At 39.0% G+C, this 19,450-nt stretch overlaps 1 protein-coding gene across 1 annotated transcript in view; it reads right to left on the reverse strand.

Moving 5' to 3' along the window:
• LOC114475659 (ryanodine receptor 1-like) overlaps positions 1-19,450 on the reverse strand; it is an 86,957-nt gene that overhangs the window by 45,575 nt on the left and 21,932 nt on the right. Inside the window, 26 exon segments of the mRNA XM_028466656.1 lie at positions 72-292; positions 1,555-1,724; positions 1,806-1,926; positions 1,997-2,108; positions 2,890-3,076; positions 3,173-3,308; positions 4,203-4,297; positions 4,394-4,526; positions 5,715-5,829; positions 6,412-6,685; positions 6,780-6,923; positions 7,738-7,849; positions 7,948-8,148; positions 8,615-9,181; positions 10,583-11,021; positions 12,180-12,406; positions 12,970-13,056; positions 13,619-13,781; positions 13,862-14,022; positions 14,872-15,001; positions 15,070-15,428; positions 15,898-16,106; positions 18,179-18,353; positions 18,429-18,634; positions 18,993-19,140; positions 19,222-19,381. Coding sequence (XP_028322457.1) covers positions 72-292; positions 1,555-1,724; positions 1,806-1,926; positions 1,997-2,108; positions 2,890-3,076; positions 3,173-3,308; positions 4,203-4,297; positions 4,394-4,526; positions 5,715-5,829; positions 6,412-6,685; positions 6,780-6,923; positions 7,738-7,849; positions 7,948-8,148; positions 8,615-9,181; positions 10,583-11,021; positions 12,180-12,406; positions 12,970-13,056; positions 13,619-13,781; positions 13,862-14,022; positions 14,872-15,001; positions 15,070-15,428; positions 15,898-16,106; positions 18,179-18,353; positions 18,429-18,634; positions 18,993-19,140; positions 19,222-19,381 — 5,052 coding nt within the window.

Genomic DNA, 19,450 nt, shown 5'->3' on the forward strand with positions numbered 1-19,450 from the left:
AGATAAAATAAAGTTACACAATCCAACCAGGAACCAACACAACGTATCAACGACAGGTGTGCTAAACTCACTTGCACAAAGCCATGAGACACTCCTCAATGATGTCTCTCTGTGCCTTTGTAAATGCTCGGCCACGGGACAGCCGATAGATGGTGTGCAGCATGGAGTCGATCATGATGGCTCGATGGTCGCTGCCGGCAAATAGCGGCGCACATTTGGTGATGAGCGGCAGTACGGCAGAGCAAAGGTAGCGGTTCAAAGCTAGGGCCATTTCTGTGGTGCTAAAAGCAACCTAAAGGGAGAACAGTTCAAGAGTTAAAGCCCAAACGTTGTCGTTTCATCCCATATTTAAGGGTACCTATAGTATAAATGTATGTAACAAAAAAATTGTTTAATGTATTACCAATAAACAAAAAAAAAAACACATTAAAAGGACTTTTTAGAACAATTTTACACCTTGGAGCATAAAGTATGGAGAAACGCCATTTTGGTCAGGATATGAAGCACTTTCGTTGATCGGCAATGGTGCATTGTGGGAGGTAGAGGTGTAACAAGTCTGTTTACATTTTGGGAAGTGTAGTTTTTCTGTTAGCTCTTGGCGCAAGGCAGCCGTGTGTAAGCTCTCCTTCAATGACAAAAGTGCAGCATCCAGGTTACAAGAGGATTAAATATCACCTTTCTCAGTAACTACCTGACAGACAGAGCTGTTGCTAGCAGCAGAAACGAGACACGGCTGAGTAGTTAGGTGTTGGAAGTGCAAAAATATGTCTAGCAACTGCAATGAAAGCTGGGTGAAAGGATGTCTGCTCATTGACGGGAGAATGCTCCACTACCTCCGAGAATCAGCACCTGACAGCGTCCTAACAAACAGGTAAGTTCTCCTTACAGAGTCATCATTTAGCCACAAGGAAATAAGAGGGAACAATATGGTGGGGATGCGATTAGTCATATGACAGCCGACCATAGTATCCCCTGTAAGCAGAAACGTAGTTGTGTTCTGAAAAAGTACGTTTACAAGTTGCGTTGAAAGACTTTCTGTGAAGGAATTCTGTAAGCACAGCGTATGGTTTCAGACGTAACTTTGGCTTTGTGCCAATTAGCTTAGCCTATTAGCTTAGCGCGCAGACCCCTCTATAAGCAGCTCAGCTTGTAGTGCTCCTCGCATAACACCAAATTTCGTGTATCCCATACCGATAATATGGAGTCAACGTCTGGATAACTCTGACTTAGAGTCATTATATTTATTTTGAACGCAAAGGTTCACACTCTGCCATTGTTCAGAAACTGTAGACCAATGGAGCACTGTTGCCTAGCAACAGCTAATCAATAGGAATCAACGAAAGTGCATCATATCCTGACCAAAATGGCGGCTCTCCATAGTTTGTGCCCCAAGGTATAAAATCGTTCTAAAAAGTCCCTTTAAAGTTTTTTTTTTTTTATTATTATTTTTTTTAAAGTTGCACATATTTTGTTAATTACTTATACATTTTTGTTATATATATTTTCATTAAAGGTACATTTTAAAGCTCATGTAGGAGTGCTGTTTGTGCTCACAGTGTCCAGGGATGCAGCTGCTCTCATGTCAGGCAGGAAGCCCACTTCCAGCACATGCAGGAGGAAATCCTGATTATCAATCCCATAAACTCTGTCTAAGAATAGTACCATCGGAGCCTTATGATCGGGCACGAAACTGGCCGACATCTTAGGTTCTACGATGCTGTTGTCTAAAAAAAAAAAAAAAAAAAACATTTGGATAATTGTTAGCGTAAATCTGTTTGAAACATCAATCAAAGTTGAATCTCTACCTTTTCCAAAAGAAGGAATTTGAACTGAAAGACTGATAACTCCCACCAGATCCTCTAGTGGAACCAGGGACCTGAGGATGGCTCGGATCCTCAAAGCTTCACCCTTACCGGCCTGGATCAACTGTAAAGACAACAGCAGCTTTGTTTTAACGTTCCACCAAACCCAGAGCAGGAGATGTCAGACAGCGTACATGCATCTCAGGTGCACAGCGGCCCAGCAGGTCAATGAGAGCCGAGTAAAAGGACATGATGGCGTTTCCCAAGTGCACACGATTCTCCTCGTGCTGCTCCTCTCCTCCAAACCTATCACAGAGAAATGTTTACAGTAAAAACAAAAAGGCTACACTATATCTGAATAGGGTTGCCAACAGTTTTTCCACCAAACATGTCACAAAAACAAACTTTAAACGACTACATCTCCGAAATACACAGCCGAGTAAAGAAAATGCTTTTTTATGGTAAATGTTAGCAGAACATTTTTATTAAAGCAGAAGTCTGGGTTGGGACCCAAAATTCGTTTTACAAACTGATAATAATAGTTAGATTTGCACTTTTTGATTGTTTGGAATTTGATTAAAAAGTAATAATAATAATTTTAAAATGTCACTTTTTCTTTAATTTCTTGTTTTTTTTTTATTGTCATAATTGCTGTGATATTCTCTATTATCTCAGCTGAAAACGTCTATATATTTTATTGTGAGGATGCAGCAGGCTGTATCCGTATACTTTATTATACTAGGTTATTATTATTCTGTGTTCTCAAACTACTCCCATAATTTTCAACCAAAGTAATGTATCAACATTTTCTGAAAATTAAAGAAATCTCTGCTACGTTCAACTTTTTGAATTATTCAAGTTTTTGTTAAAAATTGTACCCATTCATGTTCCCATCCTCTTCAGCCATTTTTAACATCTTAAACATTCAACTTTGAACTTTTTTTATCATATCTTTTACATTCTTTCACAACGGGTCCCTTGGCCAGACTAATACTAAGCTAGTGTTTATGCTAGGCTAATGCTAATACCATTCAATTTCTATTTTAGAAAGTTGGCGACCCTAAATCTAAATCAATACTGCTCTCACATGGGAAAGCGTCTGTCTTTTTTGACACTTGGTCCATCTCGTGCAGGATCCTCCGATATCTTGATAGCCTCTTCGATGGCGGCCAGCAGACCATTACCCCCCTCCCCTCTCAGGGCTGGGCCAAAGCACTCGGGCCGACGGATCAGGAGACGTACCACCACGTTGGCATTCTCCTCCACGCTTTCTCCTATGAAGAAAAAAAACATAACATTTTGATTTTTTGGGGGGAGGGGGGCAATAACAGCCAAAATGTGAAAGGTTGAGATAAAAAAAAATGTCTGACCATTGACGAATACAGCGAAACGGAGGAAGTCAAGGTATTTTTCTCCTCCACAAGGATTCCAGCCGATGTCAGGGTAGCCTTTTGACAGCAGCATTGGACAGCTTTGAAGGCCACATCCAGCTAAATATTTCACCACCTAAAACGACACGGACGAACGAGTGTCATACGTCCGAATAGTCCCTCCTGTCTCCTTTCCTATCCACTTTTCCTTAACCCAGTGGATGACATAACAGGGTTAATGAAAGGTGTTAGGAGACTTCCTAAAGGAGTTAGGGAAAGGCCATCATGTTGTTTTGACAATCAGACGCACTTCCACTAGGTGACGTAATAATCAAAAGGCAGCGAAGGTTAGTGACGTCTGCCGTGGTGAAAAAAACTACAACTTTCTGAAAATGGACTACTAAAAGCACATTTATAACACTTTCCCCTGTGCCTCTAACTGCTGATATAATCTCAAATATCACAAGGTTTGAATGTAAATCAAAGGAAAACAGGCTACCAGGCTACAAGGTCACATTGAGAATGGTTGCACACACTCACCTTCCACTCGGAAATCAACATAAATATGATTTTATGAAATTGTTACATTTATGCAAAATATAGGCCTATAAAACATTGTAGGCATACACATGTACAACTGCACAAAGCACAAAATATGTTGAATAAAACAATGTGGCTAAATGTCTCTGATTGCTTTTTCTTGAATGACAGAGTGATCTGTTTTCAGTCAATGTGAGTTTCCGTGAACAATCAGATGAGCGGGTCCCTTTAAATGTTGTCGCCGCAAAAAAATTATGGGTCAGTATTATCTGATCTCCTTTGGTAAAGGATGCATCAGTGTTTCCTAGATTAAAGGAGATATAAAGGAAGCAATTAAGCCTCCTTTCCTTAGCATTTAGGGAATTAGAACGCTCGTTATAATGGCCACCACTTTAGCACTTCCGGAGGTTAAGGAAAAGTGGATAGGAAAGGAGATAGGAGAGACTATTCGGACACACCTGCTGTTTGTGACTAATAATAATCTTTTTACCATCTCTAGGTCTTGTTCTTGGAGAGCCAAAGCCAACTCGTTGTTGTCGATGCAAGAAGCTGCCGCCACGTCCAAAGGAGTAGAGCCACGCATTCCTGTGTAGAGAGAGAGCAGCAAAACACAACTTAATACAAACCACAAATTATAAACGAATCATGTGGGACGCTGCAGAAAGCCAATGAAGCAATCACCGAGGCCGATGCCGCTGTTCTGGAGAAGGTAGCTGAGATGGTCAAACATGGAGCGTTGGTTTTGACGACTGATGCGACAGAAATAGCAAAGGAAACGGCAGCAGTTTGTCACCACTCGAGGGAATCTGATCTCCTGTTGATAAAGATATGTTTCAGAAATAAAGTTATGAATTCTACTGTGTCAATCACAATAAATGTTATCAGATAAAGACATAATCCGTGTTGAAAATGCATCTTGGGAAACTTGGAAGTACACTTCAGTGGGACCGGTCATCATCCTCATCATACTTAGGATAAACTCATTGAGTTTGTAGCGTATAGTACGTTAGTGTGACATTTCCAACACAGCCAGAGTGTAGGCCTCATAGATCAATAAATCAAAGATAAATTGCTTCAAAAAAGATATAAAAAGTTGTCTCCACTCTAAACACTCTTATTGACATTACATATGCATAATAGTGTTTTTACTTCATTCTTGATTTATTGATTTTTCTTCATTCAAAATGGCACACTAACGTACCATACACTACAAACTCAATGAGTTTATACAGTTTACTATCCACTATATGTATAGTTAGGATAATGAGGGTTCTCACTGAAGTATACTTCCAAGTTTCTCAAGATGCATTTGGAACCTATGACGATAAAAACCTGAAGCACACTGAGGCTAGACGTGACCTAGAATATCAACATGAAGCTCGCGGAAAGAGATTTTCATTGTGCGACTGACAAAACTTCCTGTCAACTTCAAAACAAGAGCCCTCTTTACAAAAGTGTTCAAAATGAATGAAATACAAGAAGAGATGCTTTTATTTTGAAAAGGTGATTTTTAGCTTGAAGCCGGTCCCTGGGCCATTTTACATTCCGCTCGCAAAGCATTATGGGACGGTTGAGTATAAATAGTCCGCCCACCGTGCACACTTAAAAAATGTCCCCGTATAGTATACATCCAGGTAGTTCTCACATACTGAACCTTTTCATACTATCTAATGTGAACGCACTACATGCTAATTTTGCGTCAGACTTACGTAGTATGAGTCGTACGTTAGTATGATTTACAACACAGCCATTGTTTTGCTGACGTGTTGTCACTTTCACAGAGTTTTTGGGGCAAACAAGAAATTCCAGTAAGAATGAAGTAAAAAAACATTTCAATGCATCCGTCTACAGGACTCCACATCCCACAATGCAATGCACCAAACTATTCCGACAATGTCAATAAGAGAGGGTTTACAGTAGAGATCAAAACCAACTTTCGAGAGGCATTGTATTTATCTGATTAAAAGAAAGTATAGTCTCGTGCAGCTTTACGTATACGCACCTTGGAGTCTCCTCCACCAAGCACATTCACCATGACCTCCATGACAGTTTCATGCATCCCAAGTGCTCGCATCAAGTTTGGGTGCTGATAAAAGACTTTGTTACTCATGATGTTCCTAAATAAAGAAACAGATTTCATCAGTAAAGTTTTAAATATTCAACATATCCCAATAAACAGACCAAATGTGAATAAGTCAGTGAGAAACAGAATTTAAAAGGTCATTCTAAAACATATTACATTCGATTCCAAATTATTGATAATGGCTCTATATCCAGTAAAACATACATTTTGTAAAGCTGAAAGTAGGTTTATTGATTTCAGCTCAATGAAAGCAAAGGGATGTATTGATTTAAATTAAAAAAATATGAACAGACCAAGTAGTGCCTCCCAGTGATTAAAACAAATGTTGTCCAGCTTACCTTTGGAAAAGATAACATAAGATACATACTGTACATAAGTTAAAGAAACATATATTCAAAAGATTTGGGGGGCTATTTATTGACTTTGTTGAGGACTTGGATGTTTCTGATAACTTCACAAATTTTGAATCTCTTTGTTAATGCTTTTTCTTTCTAGATGTGTTTTCTTATTTTGTATAAAACATGTGATACTGAACTGCTTTGCAAGTATGAGTGTAATGGAAAATTGTATCAATTTGAAAAAGGGGGAAAATGTGAATAATGAAGTGAGTATTAACCCGATGCTTTGAATAATTAGCCGTTCCTCCTCCGGTCCCATTTGGACGATAAGCAGCGAGCGGATCTGGCCCAAACATTCCAGCAGGTCCATGGTGTCCTGGATGGACACTGCGTTGATGGTGTAGGCCTTGGGTAGAGCCCGTATGAGCTCCCCCAGCCCATCATACTGCCTGTGGAGGAGGCTGAACATCATACGGACCAGCTCTGGGTTCTGGATGAAGGATTCTTGTGCCCAGTGGATCATCGTGTGTGAGATAAGCTCCTGCAATGTGCCTGGTGCATGAGGAAAAAAAGGGAAGTATGAGTGTAAAAAATGCACTGTTTCACTTTAGAAACCAGTAAACGTTTCAGTGAATGCTCGGCTCACTTGGTTTTTTATCCTCCTGCGGCTCAGGCTCCACCTCCACCTTCTTTTCCCTGATTTTTTTCACCTTTTCCAGCATTCTTACCAAACGTCCACGAAGGGAATTATCCACTTCTTCTTCTTGTTCTTCCTCTTCGATATGAACGCCTAAGAACAAACTCAGTTACGCTAAAATTCATGATTTGGTGAAGTCATGTGCCATCTGCAGAGAAAATGTGAAATTTTGATGTAGGGCCTTCGATTTTCCAATTAAAATTTTCCCTAATTCCGTGTGAGGGTTTACACTAGGGTTTTTCAACCTTGGGGTCGTGACCCCATGTTGGGTCGCCCAGAATTCAAATGGTTATGGATATTTTTGCTCCTTTTAATGCATTTTTACTGCATTACTCCCATTTCTGCCACTTCTCCATCAAATTTCAATGGCTTTTCTGCAATTTCTTTTTCACTTTCCGGACATTTCCACCACCTTTTCTACCTAATGTCACACATGATGACCTATCATTGTCACTTTTAACCTCTTTTCACTATATTTCATGCTTATTTTGCCAATTTAATGGGCATTCACAATTTGTCATGCCCATTATTTGCCAGTTTAAACTAATTATTCCTACTTTTCAAATTACATTACCCTAACCCCCATTCCTGCCAATTTTAACCCAATATTGACACTTTGAACCCTTTTTACTACTTTTTCTATCCATGTTTTTTGGCCACTCTAATTTGTAACTTTAAACCAATTTCTGTGGTTTTTATAATCCCATTTTACCACCTTTTTTACCATTTTTGGTCAGTTTAATGTGTAAATGTGTGATATCATCCCAAAACATACATGTGGGGTTTTCCCATGTCATTTTACAAAACGAGAATTCTATTTTTTCCGTCCATTTTCTGCGATCACAGAAAATCGGAGGCCCTATCGATGATGATGATAATCAGCTTTATATTGTGGTTGAAAACTGACCGCAGTGTGCAAGCAGAGCATTGTGAAACATCAGGAGTGATTCACGGACTTCGTCAGGAACGGGGCAATCTTCTTCATCGGTGCAGTTTTTAAAATTCATCAACATGTTGACCTGCACGAGGACAAGTGTGGAGTTTAGTGTGAACAATTGTACAGATATAGAGAAGTTTGTGGTTAGATTTTGTCTCTTATACAGTTCTGTGTGCGTACCTGCTCCTGTGGTGGAGAGCGGAACTCCCGGGTCTTCCGGGCCGTCTCGGCCGCGCTCATGGTGAAAGCCAGCATCAGTTCATTGTAGCGATGCCTTTGGTTGGACTGGATGTGACAGACGAACTGGTCTGAAAAAGCCGTGATGCCTTCTACTCTGTGACGGAGCTCACAGTCACAGAAATACTGCAGGAGGGTGCACATCTACAGGGAAGCATCAAAGGGAGGCAGTTTATTAAGGGCTAAGGGCTTATTTATTTATTCATTGGATCCCCATTACCTTCCACTGTGGTGGTTTGCTAATCTTCAAAACATCAAGATTCTAGTACATGTAAGAATCTCGGTTGGCCAGTTAAAATAATCTTCTTCATAAATATTAGTAAATTATAATGCATTTTAGTTTCAATGAGGGGCCATGATGATAAGGTGCAGTGCGTATCAGTGATACTGGTCCTGTAGGGAAACCTCAGAGCAAAGCGTGCAGCCTTGTTTTGGAAAACTTGACGCCTACTAAAATCAGATTTAGTGGTTGTCACCAACAGTGCTAAAGGTGAGACAGCATAACAGATTGTACCACTTGCTTCAACGTTGGTGGGACAATAAAAGAGGCGTATCTCTGATTAACAGCAATGTTAGTTACCATTTCCTGTGGAACAGAGGACAGTCATACCTGTAATTTAACCGACTCTGGCAACTTCATTTGGAAAAGTCCTTGCTCCAAATGTTCCTCTTTAGTTTCTCCACTTGTCTCTGCATGTGTCATTTCTTTTTCTGTCTCTTCAGCTCCTTTCTCACCGTTTATTTTGTCCGTCTCCTCAATGGTTTCTACATGTGGCACGGGGGGATCCATCTCCTCTACTTCCTCCTCAAATTCTTCTTCTTCCTCTTCTTCACCTAAGCCATCATCCTCATATTCTTCTTCTTCTTCTCCATAGTCCGACTCCTGTCCTTCCACCGATGCAACTGTTAGGGATGTTTTTGAATCCTCCTCCTTCGTCTTTTCACCCTCCTCCACCGTCTCTTCTGGTTTCTTGCCAGTGAAGACCGTGGGTTCGATCATCTTTAGAATGTGCGTGACATCTTCGTCGTCAAACACGCCCATGATGAGAAGGGTGCTGATGAGCTTCAAGATGGGAACAAAGTGGAACTCCACGCTGCCTCCCACAGGATCCCTCATGGCTTGACCTCCATCCTGCACTGCTTCAGTCAGCATGTTTAGAGCCTTGGTCTTTAGAACCTACAGCACCAATATTATAGTAAACATATTAATCACAGCAGGGTGGCTTGTTTCAGTAGTTTATGTCACATGAATTTAAAACGATCAGAATAAAGGACATTATTTTGCTTTTTATTTCATTGCTTAATAAGGTTAATGATAAGGGTGTAAGAAAAAATTGATTCAGCAATATATCGCCATATTTCACAACACAATTATCGTATCTCTCCAAAGTGTCCAAAACCATGGTTTTTAACAAAAAACATGTAATTGCGCTAACTATGCATAGCCTGTAAACGCCTGGCCACTAGGTGTCAGTGAACCACATCAGACCTTGTTAAACTACCTCACTTTTAGTTTGGAAGTTGATTGCACTTTATTTTCATAAAACATACTGGGCACTTAAAAAAAACAAAAAAAAACAATTTAAGAACTTACAGTAACAAAATCAGGATCTGTTGTAGAAGCAAAAGTTTAACTTTTCTGAAAATGTTAATAAACATACCACTTGTTTTTGACATTTGCGCTTGCATTACAGTTAGTTACCATTTACTTGTTCTCGCAAATTTTTAAAAAATGAAATAAATTATATTTCATACCATTTTGTAACTATTGATATCGCAATGTATATCATATTGTTTAGTATCGGAATAAATTGTATCGTGACATGCAAATCGTGAATCATATGGTATCGTTAGCTGAAATCATCAACTTTTTCTTGACCAAAATGTAAAGAATTGTCTTGATCAAATAGCAGGGATTTACACTTTGGGCTGTGGATGAGTAAAATTTAATTTAAACCATCATTAGTCATTGGTTAAGTTATTTATTACTTATTAACATTTTAATTCAAACCTCAGCCTGAGTCCGCTCCAATACGGAAACGCTGTTCAGCGTCTCCATTATTCTCTTCCACAGAACGTTTAAAATGAGCTCCTTAGATTCCAGTTTTCACACTACCGAAAAGCACATCTTTGTTTTTCTTCACCTCAGCTGTGAGGATGATGATTTTAATCTCGGAAAGATTTATTTTTTTGCCAATGTTTGCTTGGCATCAGTGGGCGGGGCCTCTGAACCAGGAATATTTAACATGTAACATGCATTGTGTAGCATGTTAATTCTGTTGCCGCATTTATCAACACCTGATTATTTGTACGCTGGGATTGGTCAGATACGAATGGTTCATAAATCACATGTTGGTTATGTTGTACGACACAATGTGCAGGCCACTGTGAAGGCCAGATACGTTAATAATAAGTGGAACCTGGGTATTATACAGAGGCGGGAAACAAGTTATTAGAACTCAAAAAGTTTACAAAATAATGCATTTCCTGTGAGATTTCTTTTTAGAATTTATTTTCTTTTATAGGGTCAACAATCATTTGTTTTTTCAGAAATATATGATGTCTTTTTTTGACTGACCTGCAATGGAATGGTGGGGCTCAGAGTGTAAATATCAGGATCTGTTCCCACAAAGCCGACGGAGGAGAAATGAAGCTTGGGACGCAGGCACGTGGTGAGGCCGACCCCTGGTAGAGCGTGGGACTTGTCTGAGTACAGAGTGATGCTGCGGGTCTCGTCCGTCATCGGGACAATGAACTCCTTGTTGGTTCCCAGTCGGTTCCTCTTGGCGGACTCCAGGTGCATGCTGATGAGCAGGTCGTAGAAGCCGCTCCTCATTGGTCCAGGCAGATAGGTGTTTTCTATGGCGTAGAAGAGCTGGGATTCGTCCACGTGGCTGCACAGAGCGTGTGCCACACGGTTGTTTCCCAGAGCGCACACTGAGCCGTAGAGTTTCAGAGTGTGATAGTGGAATTTTAGGAGGTCCATCCGTTCGGAAAGTTCCAAGATGTCAATGCACCTAAAAGTAAAGCACAAGGGTAGAGAAATGTGTTGTCTCTAGTTAGAAAATATGTCCAGGATGGCAGCTGAAAAATCTATTTTCAGCTGAAACTCCCCGGTCGCTAGCAAGATGAAAAACATATTTACAGATCTGAATCATTGCAGAGCCAAACTGGTTTTTCAATCCCACCTTAAACTCTAAAAATACTCAAAGAACGGAATACAAAAATATGAAAAAGCGGTCTGTGTGCGTCTCCATGAACATGCTCGGATAATAAATAAAGCAGAGACGCTGATCTTCAAGGACTTCAATGCACTTTGTGTTTTGATGAGAGAACATATTTAATTTGACTATTTCAGCAGCTCAGTCAATTATATGTCTATACAATATTATTTAATGTATGAGTGGGGATAAGCTGAACATTTTATTTTTTTATTTCATTTGTGCATTTTTGGAATGTCAGAGCTAAATTAATATTTTCATATTTTTAATTGATTTATTCTTTGAAGCATTCATATTTATTTATACAATTGTAATGTTTTAATTTTGGTGAGGTTACTATACATTCAGAGCCTTAAATGCAATGGGACTAATAATTAGCATAATAATATCTTTCTCTGTTTTGGTTTTCTCATTTTCGGTTTCCGCCAAGAATTTTCATTTTGCATCCCTAATACAGTGTATTATATATAAACAAAATAAGCAGCTCAAGTACTATAGTGATTTTCAAACATCAGTTAATCAATCAAAAATGTCCATCGACAGTATTTCTTGTAACTTACCATTTAAATAAACAATTATTGGAAATGTATGAATCGATTATCGATTACTGTCGGCATTATGATGCATCGATTATTTCTCCCACCCCTATCCCAGCCATGTCCGATTTCTTCAGAAGTTGTCTCAGTGTTTATCTTGTTATCTCGTCGTACATTGTCCAATTTTTTATCTTTACGTAGATTTTTCACTCAGGCCAGGCTAATCTAAATGTCTTGCATAAAACGTGATATGCTACGAGCATTCTCATCGGTCAAATTGTTTCACGTTCATCCAATCGGTGGTCCGTTAACAAACACACTAAGATTCCTGTTGTTAGTGGAAAACAAATGTTATATGTTCAAATCTGAAACACGCTAATTAACCTAAAATTAGCATTGATGTAATGTGGCGTCATACCTGTTCTCCTCTGGGATGTGAAGAGCCATCATAGTGAGCGGTTCCTGGCATTGCACCATCCATCCCAGTCGCTCACTGACACGTCCCATTTCTGGAGCCAAGAAGTGATTTGGCATCCGGCTCCAGATCACCGGGGTTAGGATCTGGATATCCAGACGAGGGGGGCACTGGGGCACGGGATTTTTGCGTTCACTGCGGAACATGGCAGCTGAGATGGGCATGATGTTCTAGCAGGGAGAGGGATGGATAGGATACATGTGCTTGATCATGTGCCTGAATTCTTCACACTAAATAAGTCAGGGGTGTCAAACTCATTTTAGTTCAGGGGCCAAATACCAAGTAGTTTGATCTTAAGAGGGCCACAGATTTTCAACAATAATGTCCCAAAATTTGTACTTTAAACAAAGTATAAATGATACATACAGTATGTAAGATGCCAACAATATCCAGGCAATAAGTGACAGAAACCAGTCCCAGCAAGATTTTTTATTCAAAATTTCATTGCATTTTGTGACTATTTTTTATTTAATTTGGGAAAATTATGCGAAATGATTCCAGGAAAATTGAGTTCTTTGAAAAATTTGAGATTTAAAATGACTGCATGTGAAAATTGCGATTCTCCAAATATTGTGGCGTTTCAGTGAATTTGTGCATTTAGATACCTTAGATATCTGAGCTGTTGTAGAATTTATATTTTTTCAGTCTTTTTAACTTTCTGCTGCGGGCCAAATTCGGCCCCCAGGCCTTAAGTTTGACACAGGTGAATTAAGTGTTATTTTCAGTAACCAACCTTGAGTTTGCCAAGTTCAAACTGAATCATGTTCTGACTCGACGGTAGAACGAACACAGCAGGGAAAAGTTTAGTGTTTGGTTCCACCTGAAAAAGAAGCATCATTTTGCAGAAGGTAAATTATTTGTATGACGCATTTCAAACACAAAGCAATTCAATGCGCTTCACATCAGTGGTTCTCAAACTTTTTTTGGCTAAAGTTCCCCCTTTTTGTTAGTATTTCTCAATCCAAGTACCCCCTTTGTCCGACTCCAACATTTGACAAAATAATACTTTGGGAAAAAAAACCCTATAAAGCATAATGATAGAATGAATGAGTGATAACACATATTTTAAAGAATCACATTTAGTAAATAAATGGAATGAAACAATATTTAGTTCCTATTGAATACAATTATTTAAAGAGTTTTTTTAACTTTGATTTAAAAATGTTCACATTAGATGCTGACTTCAGCTTTGCTGGCAGTTTGTTCCACTTCTTTGCAGCAACTAAACAACTAAAAGCAGCGTCACCATGTATACTGTGAGCTCTGGGCTCCACTATCTGACCTGTGTCTATAGATCTGAGAGACCTGCTGGGCTCATACCTGAATAAACATCTCACTGAAGAACTTCTATGCTTTTGATGCTGAGCTGAAGTTTATCTCACCTGGTAAAATGTGTTTATCTCTTTTCCATTGGCAGTGAAAGTCATGAGTCCAGTGTCCAAATCAATGAGGCACCCGATCACAAAATCCTCCTGACTGACCCGCGTTTGCTGGGAGCTGCTGAACTCACCCCCACACACCATGTAGCAGTTACTGCGCTTTATACTGAAGAAGGAAACACAACCATGAAACATAAATACTTTATTTCTTGAATAATAATGTAGTTTGTTTGCTGTGAATCATACCTGTCGTGAATATTCCCCTTATCGTCGCCCACGGTGACGGTTACATTTCTCACTTTGCCAAGGTCAAAGTGAGGGTCGTACTGGTGGTAGTCTGGTGTGATCCAGCCTACCCAGACGCCACTTGGCTCTTGTCCCGCAAACACTCGCACTGAGTAGTAGTACTGGGTAACAAAAGACATTGTTTGGTTCATTAAAGCTGATGGACAAGTTAACTATTATTTTTTCATCAGATAAAGATAAAGTGTAGGCCTCATAGATCAATAAATCAAAGATCTTACTTAAAAAAAAAAAAAATTAAAAAAAAGATGTAAAAAGTTAAAAAGTACTGCTCGGTTTGTTGACATTGACAGAAAAGCTTCCCGAATTGCATTGTGGGACGTGGTGTCCCGTAGACGGACGCATGGACGTGTTTTTACTTCATTCTTAATGGGATTCCTTGCGTTTGCCCTCAAAAATTCAGTGTTTTCATTAACTGGAGGTTGTGGCAAAACAATGGCAGATGTTTATTTTGGGGTTTACATAGAAAGACGAAGTGAGATAATATTATTTGTTTGAAAAAAAAAAAAAAAGTGAAATGTTGAAATTGCTGCTCTAAACTTTGTTTTGATCTCAACTTTAAACATTTTTTCATCAGCTTTTATTTGTTTGTTTGTTCGCAGGATTACGTCGAACTTACTAAACAGATTTTGACAAAATCTTAACCAAAGAGAGACTGTACACCATGGAAGATTCCATTGCATTTTGGAGGGGATCCAGATCAATATACTGATACTAGATCAGTTTAAAAAATCTCTAATCATTGGTAAAATTAAAAAAAAATTCATATCTGGGTTCGTGAATGATGGATTTTTATGAAATTTGACATGAATATGTGGAAAACGTTTTTTTAATCCTGCGGAAGCTTTCACGCGGGGCACGTGTTCTCTGATGGAAAATGATCATCTCCAGCAGCTTTAATCACATTATGTTCAGTCAATATGACCAAATATGTATCAAAGGCTTAATTTTACTGTTGTTGTATTGAGGATGATGTCGACATCGTCTCTGTCGTCCGGCACTACGTCTTCCACTAATCGAGGCATGGTGGGAACAACAGGCGGAGGACTTATCAGTGCAGCCTTTTTAGCCTTGAAGAGGAAACTGTAAACAACAGCAACAATGAGTCACGATAATCAGGATATACTTTAATCAGATCAACTCCTCCTCACCCTTTTTTCTTGCTTTTCTCCGTTGAAGAATCCTTCTCGTTTTCCCCGTTCTTGATGGCGGGCGTTTCTTTCGGCACCGATGGCTCCTTCTTCTCCTCCTCTTGCTCTTTGCGAGTCGCTGACTTTTTAAGGATTTCAAACTCAGAGTCCGGGTCGACCTCTATCACCTCTTCCTCAGGGATGGTGAGAGCGCGAGTGAGGAGAGTGGTGCCCGCTGGGACTTTAAAGGTCTGGTGAAACTCCACAGGCATGCTGAGTCTGAAGAACAGCAGGTCCGTGTTGGCGTTCTGGGATCCAAAGGTCCTATGGGTCACTTTGAGACAAGGAGCCGTGTCCACCGTCCCATCAACGCGAGAAATCTATAAAGTCAGTAAAAAAAGAGGGTCTAAATCGTGATCCTTGAAGATTGAATACAAACATTGTGATAAATCAGGTGTCAAACTCATTTTAGTTCAAGGGCCAAATACGGAGCAGTTGGATCGCAAGTGGGCCACAGGTTTTAGGAAGGAAAACTAGCAATTTCAAGTTTGCACTTCCAGTTATAAGTTAGACATAAAGTATGGAAGGCATCAACAATATCTAAGCAATACGTGACAGATTAAATGTCCCAATTTTTATTTAACTTCTGGAGATTTTGTGGAATAATTTGAGAAAAATTGCAGGATTTCATAGTTCTTTCAACGACAATTTACTACATTTTTTGGTAATTAATTAATGTTTTCTGTGTCATTTTCATTTTCTCCTGTGGGCCGAAAGGGATGCTCTGAAGGGCCAAATTTCGCCCCCCTTGCCTTGAGTTTGACACGTGTGATAAATAATGGCCGATACCTCAATGTTGGGATGTTCGCTTGGCACAGGTTTAAATTGGGGTAGACTCTTGCTGAACCACATTGTTATGTCTCTTTTCATGTTGATAGCGAAAGGTTCAAATCCCTCCTGAAGCCCACAGATTGTAAAATACTTAAGACTGCTGACATTCTGACCCAGGTTGATCCTTCCGACCTGAGACAAACCCAGGCTGCACACGGGTATAAAACCTTTGAAAGTCGAATGCAAACACAGGAAAATGTATTTATTTCATCACCTGGAGAGCATAGTTGGGTCTGTGTATGCTTTGGTCATTGATGTTCCGTTCAGAAAAGGAAATGAAAAATAAAAAAACGAGAGGTTATTTGATTTTCTGAAGAACTTAAATTGAAATTCAAGGCATTTTTCTTATCATAATCAAGAAGGGGTAAACAAAACTTTAAAAATTGGTAAATTTTCATTTTATGTTTTGAAAAACATAAACATGAAAATTGGCCACGCCCAGAAAGAACTCATAAGGACGCGTCAAAACGATCAGTAGATGCCTCTGAGGAAGACAAAATGGACTTGCTGGAATTATTACGTGGTGAGACTGGAAGTTGCTGCTTTCAAAGTAAGAGCGCGTTTGAGGACCATGCTGTTGTATAACAGAAGTTCATGGCAGGGTCAGCCCTGCAAACACTCTATACTAGGGATGTAACAATTCACTCAACTCCTGATACGATTCGATTCACGATACTGGGTTCACGATATGATTCTGTCACGATTTAGTTTACAAAATGGGACTGTAGACAAATAATGACTGAAAAATACTGTACTATTTTCCTTTTATTTTTCATTGTCAAAAGAATCCATTGATAAACTATTCAAAACAATGCAATTTAACTAAAAATAAATCTTGAATGAAATAAATAAAGGAATAATACAAATGAAGAAGCCTATTAATTTAAATTCTGATTCTATAGTAAACAATGCAAAACTGCATAATAGTTCCTTTTCTTTTTAAAAGTGCAACTGAAAATGTTTTTTGTGCCTTAACAATTGGACTTTAAAAAAAAAAAAACAGTCTGCACTGTATTTACTTCAGATGTTTGTTTGGACAAGCAGAGGGCGCTGGTAACCCAGTGGTCGGTTGGCATGCAGATATTATTGCAGTGAAGAAGAGATCCTATGCACTAGCAGACAGAGCTAATAGAAAAATTTGACTTTTACGGATATTCACGTAATATTACAGATATTCTTTCAGTGCTAAAGAGGTAAGGAATAATTTATGAACATGTTTAAGAGTAGAAGGTGGCCAGAAAGAAATTAGTAGCAGATTCCGCCCGCTGCCTACACTTCTGGACAAGAGAAAGATAAATATATAACACCCTCTGCTGTTTAAAAAAAGTACTGCAATTCAATTTTCAGAGTATCGATGTGAACCGTGATACCTATGAATTGATTTTTAACTGCCTTACGATTAATCGTTACATCCCTACTCTATTCCGTTGTTTTGTTCAACATTCACTAAAACCACAATATATATGTAAATATGCTAGGACTGGGTGATATGGACCAAAAATCATATCTTAATATTTTTCCTCAAAATGTTGATACACGATATTAATCTTGATTTTTTTTGTAGCTCAATAATGTCTGACCCGAAAGACAAATCTGGGTTTAAATTTGCCGATGCAAAAATGCTACACAGGCACATTTATTAACAAACAGCTTCACAATATGTGTCACTTTTTTCTTGTTCTCCTCTAAAGGATAGCACGTATGTGTGAATTCTGTAGTGTGGCTTGTTTAGGGGAAGGTTTGGTTTGGGACGCACTCAGAAATCCACCTAACTGAGATTTTCATGCTGTTCTAAGAGGTAACAAAAGCAGCAACTTCTGAAACGAGTATTTTAATACAAAATAAGATATGAATAAATAATATATCGATATAGGTGATATTGCAATTTTCTATATCGCCAAACTAGAAAACTCGATATATCTTGACTCTCGATATAATGCCTAGACCTAAAATATGTGCGCTCTTACTTAAAAATCGGCCACTTTCGGTGGCACAATATGAAAAAAAAAAGCCTTTTTTGTTTTTGTTTCCAACAATTCCGTGTTTTGTTTTCAGAAACAGAAAATGAAAATCAACCGCATTTTAAAAGTGTTGTTTATCCATTCTAGACCCTGATAAAGAAAAACGCCTAGAATTTTTATTTACATTTTTGAATTTAAAAAGGAAATCAATTAACCACTCCAATCTAATGACCAAAACATACACGAACCATAGTTGTCACTTATGTTAGTTACTGAACCTTCTCCAATCTCGACATCTTTAAAAGCCATTTCTGAGCCTGAGTCGCTGATCAACATTTCTCCATTGAGAGTGAACATGATGTTCATTTCTGTGAGGTCGATCATACAACCAACCACATCGCCCGATAGCCACTGACGACCAAAAGGCTCGTTCCCCACATGCCAACGTTGGGCCTGCAGGACAAAAAGTCATTATTACTCCACATTTCAAAAATGTCAACTTTTTCCATTATTTGATCCAACTTTAACCTTGAAGCCGTTGAAGACATAGGCCAGCTCGTCTGCACCAAGCTCAGTGTCTGCACGAACACTCGGCCTGGCCCAGCCAACCCTCATCTCTCCAACTGTGACGGCCTCAAACTCAAAGTACCACTTCCCCTGCGTGACCACGTAGGACTTCTCTGCTCTGAACACACGGATCTTATCTCCCCGAGCGCTGCCCGCTCCATCGCCACCTAACATGACATAAGCACAGGTTATTAGTAAACTTTGTGTATTTTTCTGTGAATTAATTTGTTTTGGGAATCATTCTTTACACTTGTGTTATGATTTTGTGTATTTTTTTGTAATTTTGTGTATTTTTTGTAATTTTGTTTATTTTTTTAAATCATTTTGTGTATTTTGTTACTATTTTCTAAGCTTTTTTGGAGTTTTTTTGTGTATATTTGTTGTTGTGTTGTGTTTTTGGAGTCAATTTGTGCCTTTATGAATGAAATTAGACAGGGCTGCCAGTTGCAAATGTCTGGCATATACATATGCATCTTTATTTGATGATGAAAGACTTCAAGAACTTGACTGCATGTGTAAACTTACTGCTTTCCTGGTCTGGTGGTTCAATGTTATAACCGTATCCAATGAGTGTACGAACAGCAGCAAAAACTGTCTCTCTGTTGGTCTTTTTGGTCTTTTCATCGAGTAGATTATAAGGGACCAAACGGGGATTACGCTTATTCATGATGTCCTAAAATGAAAAGAAAAGAAACCCTTTAGCATCCAAACACACTGATGACTTCTGCCACTGTGAACAAATAAATGACGTTACCTGCACGATGCTGTAGGTCCAACCTTGGCGAACTCTATCTCGTGCCCACACGTTGTGTCCGTTTTCTGCCAACCTCTCAACCAGAGTGTTCTGGTTAGGAGTGAGTTTGACGTGGTTGAGGTCCAAAGGAGCGGGCTTGTATCCATTACTCTGCATGTAACTGATGAACAGAATTTGGTTAATATAAGACTTTGTTAGCTCAGAAAACTATAACATTTTAAATGAAAAG

This window comes from Gouania willdenowi, chromosome 14 (genome assembly GCF_900634775.1).
Source record: "Gouania willdenowi chromosome 14, fGouWil2.1, whole genome shotgun sequence".
Lineage (NCBI taxonomy): Eukaryota > Metazoa > Chordata > Actinopteri > Blenniiformes > Gobiesocidae > Gouania > Gouania willdenowi.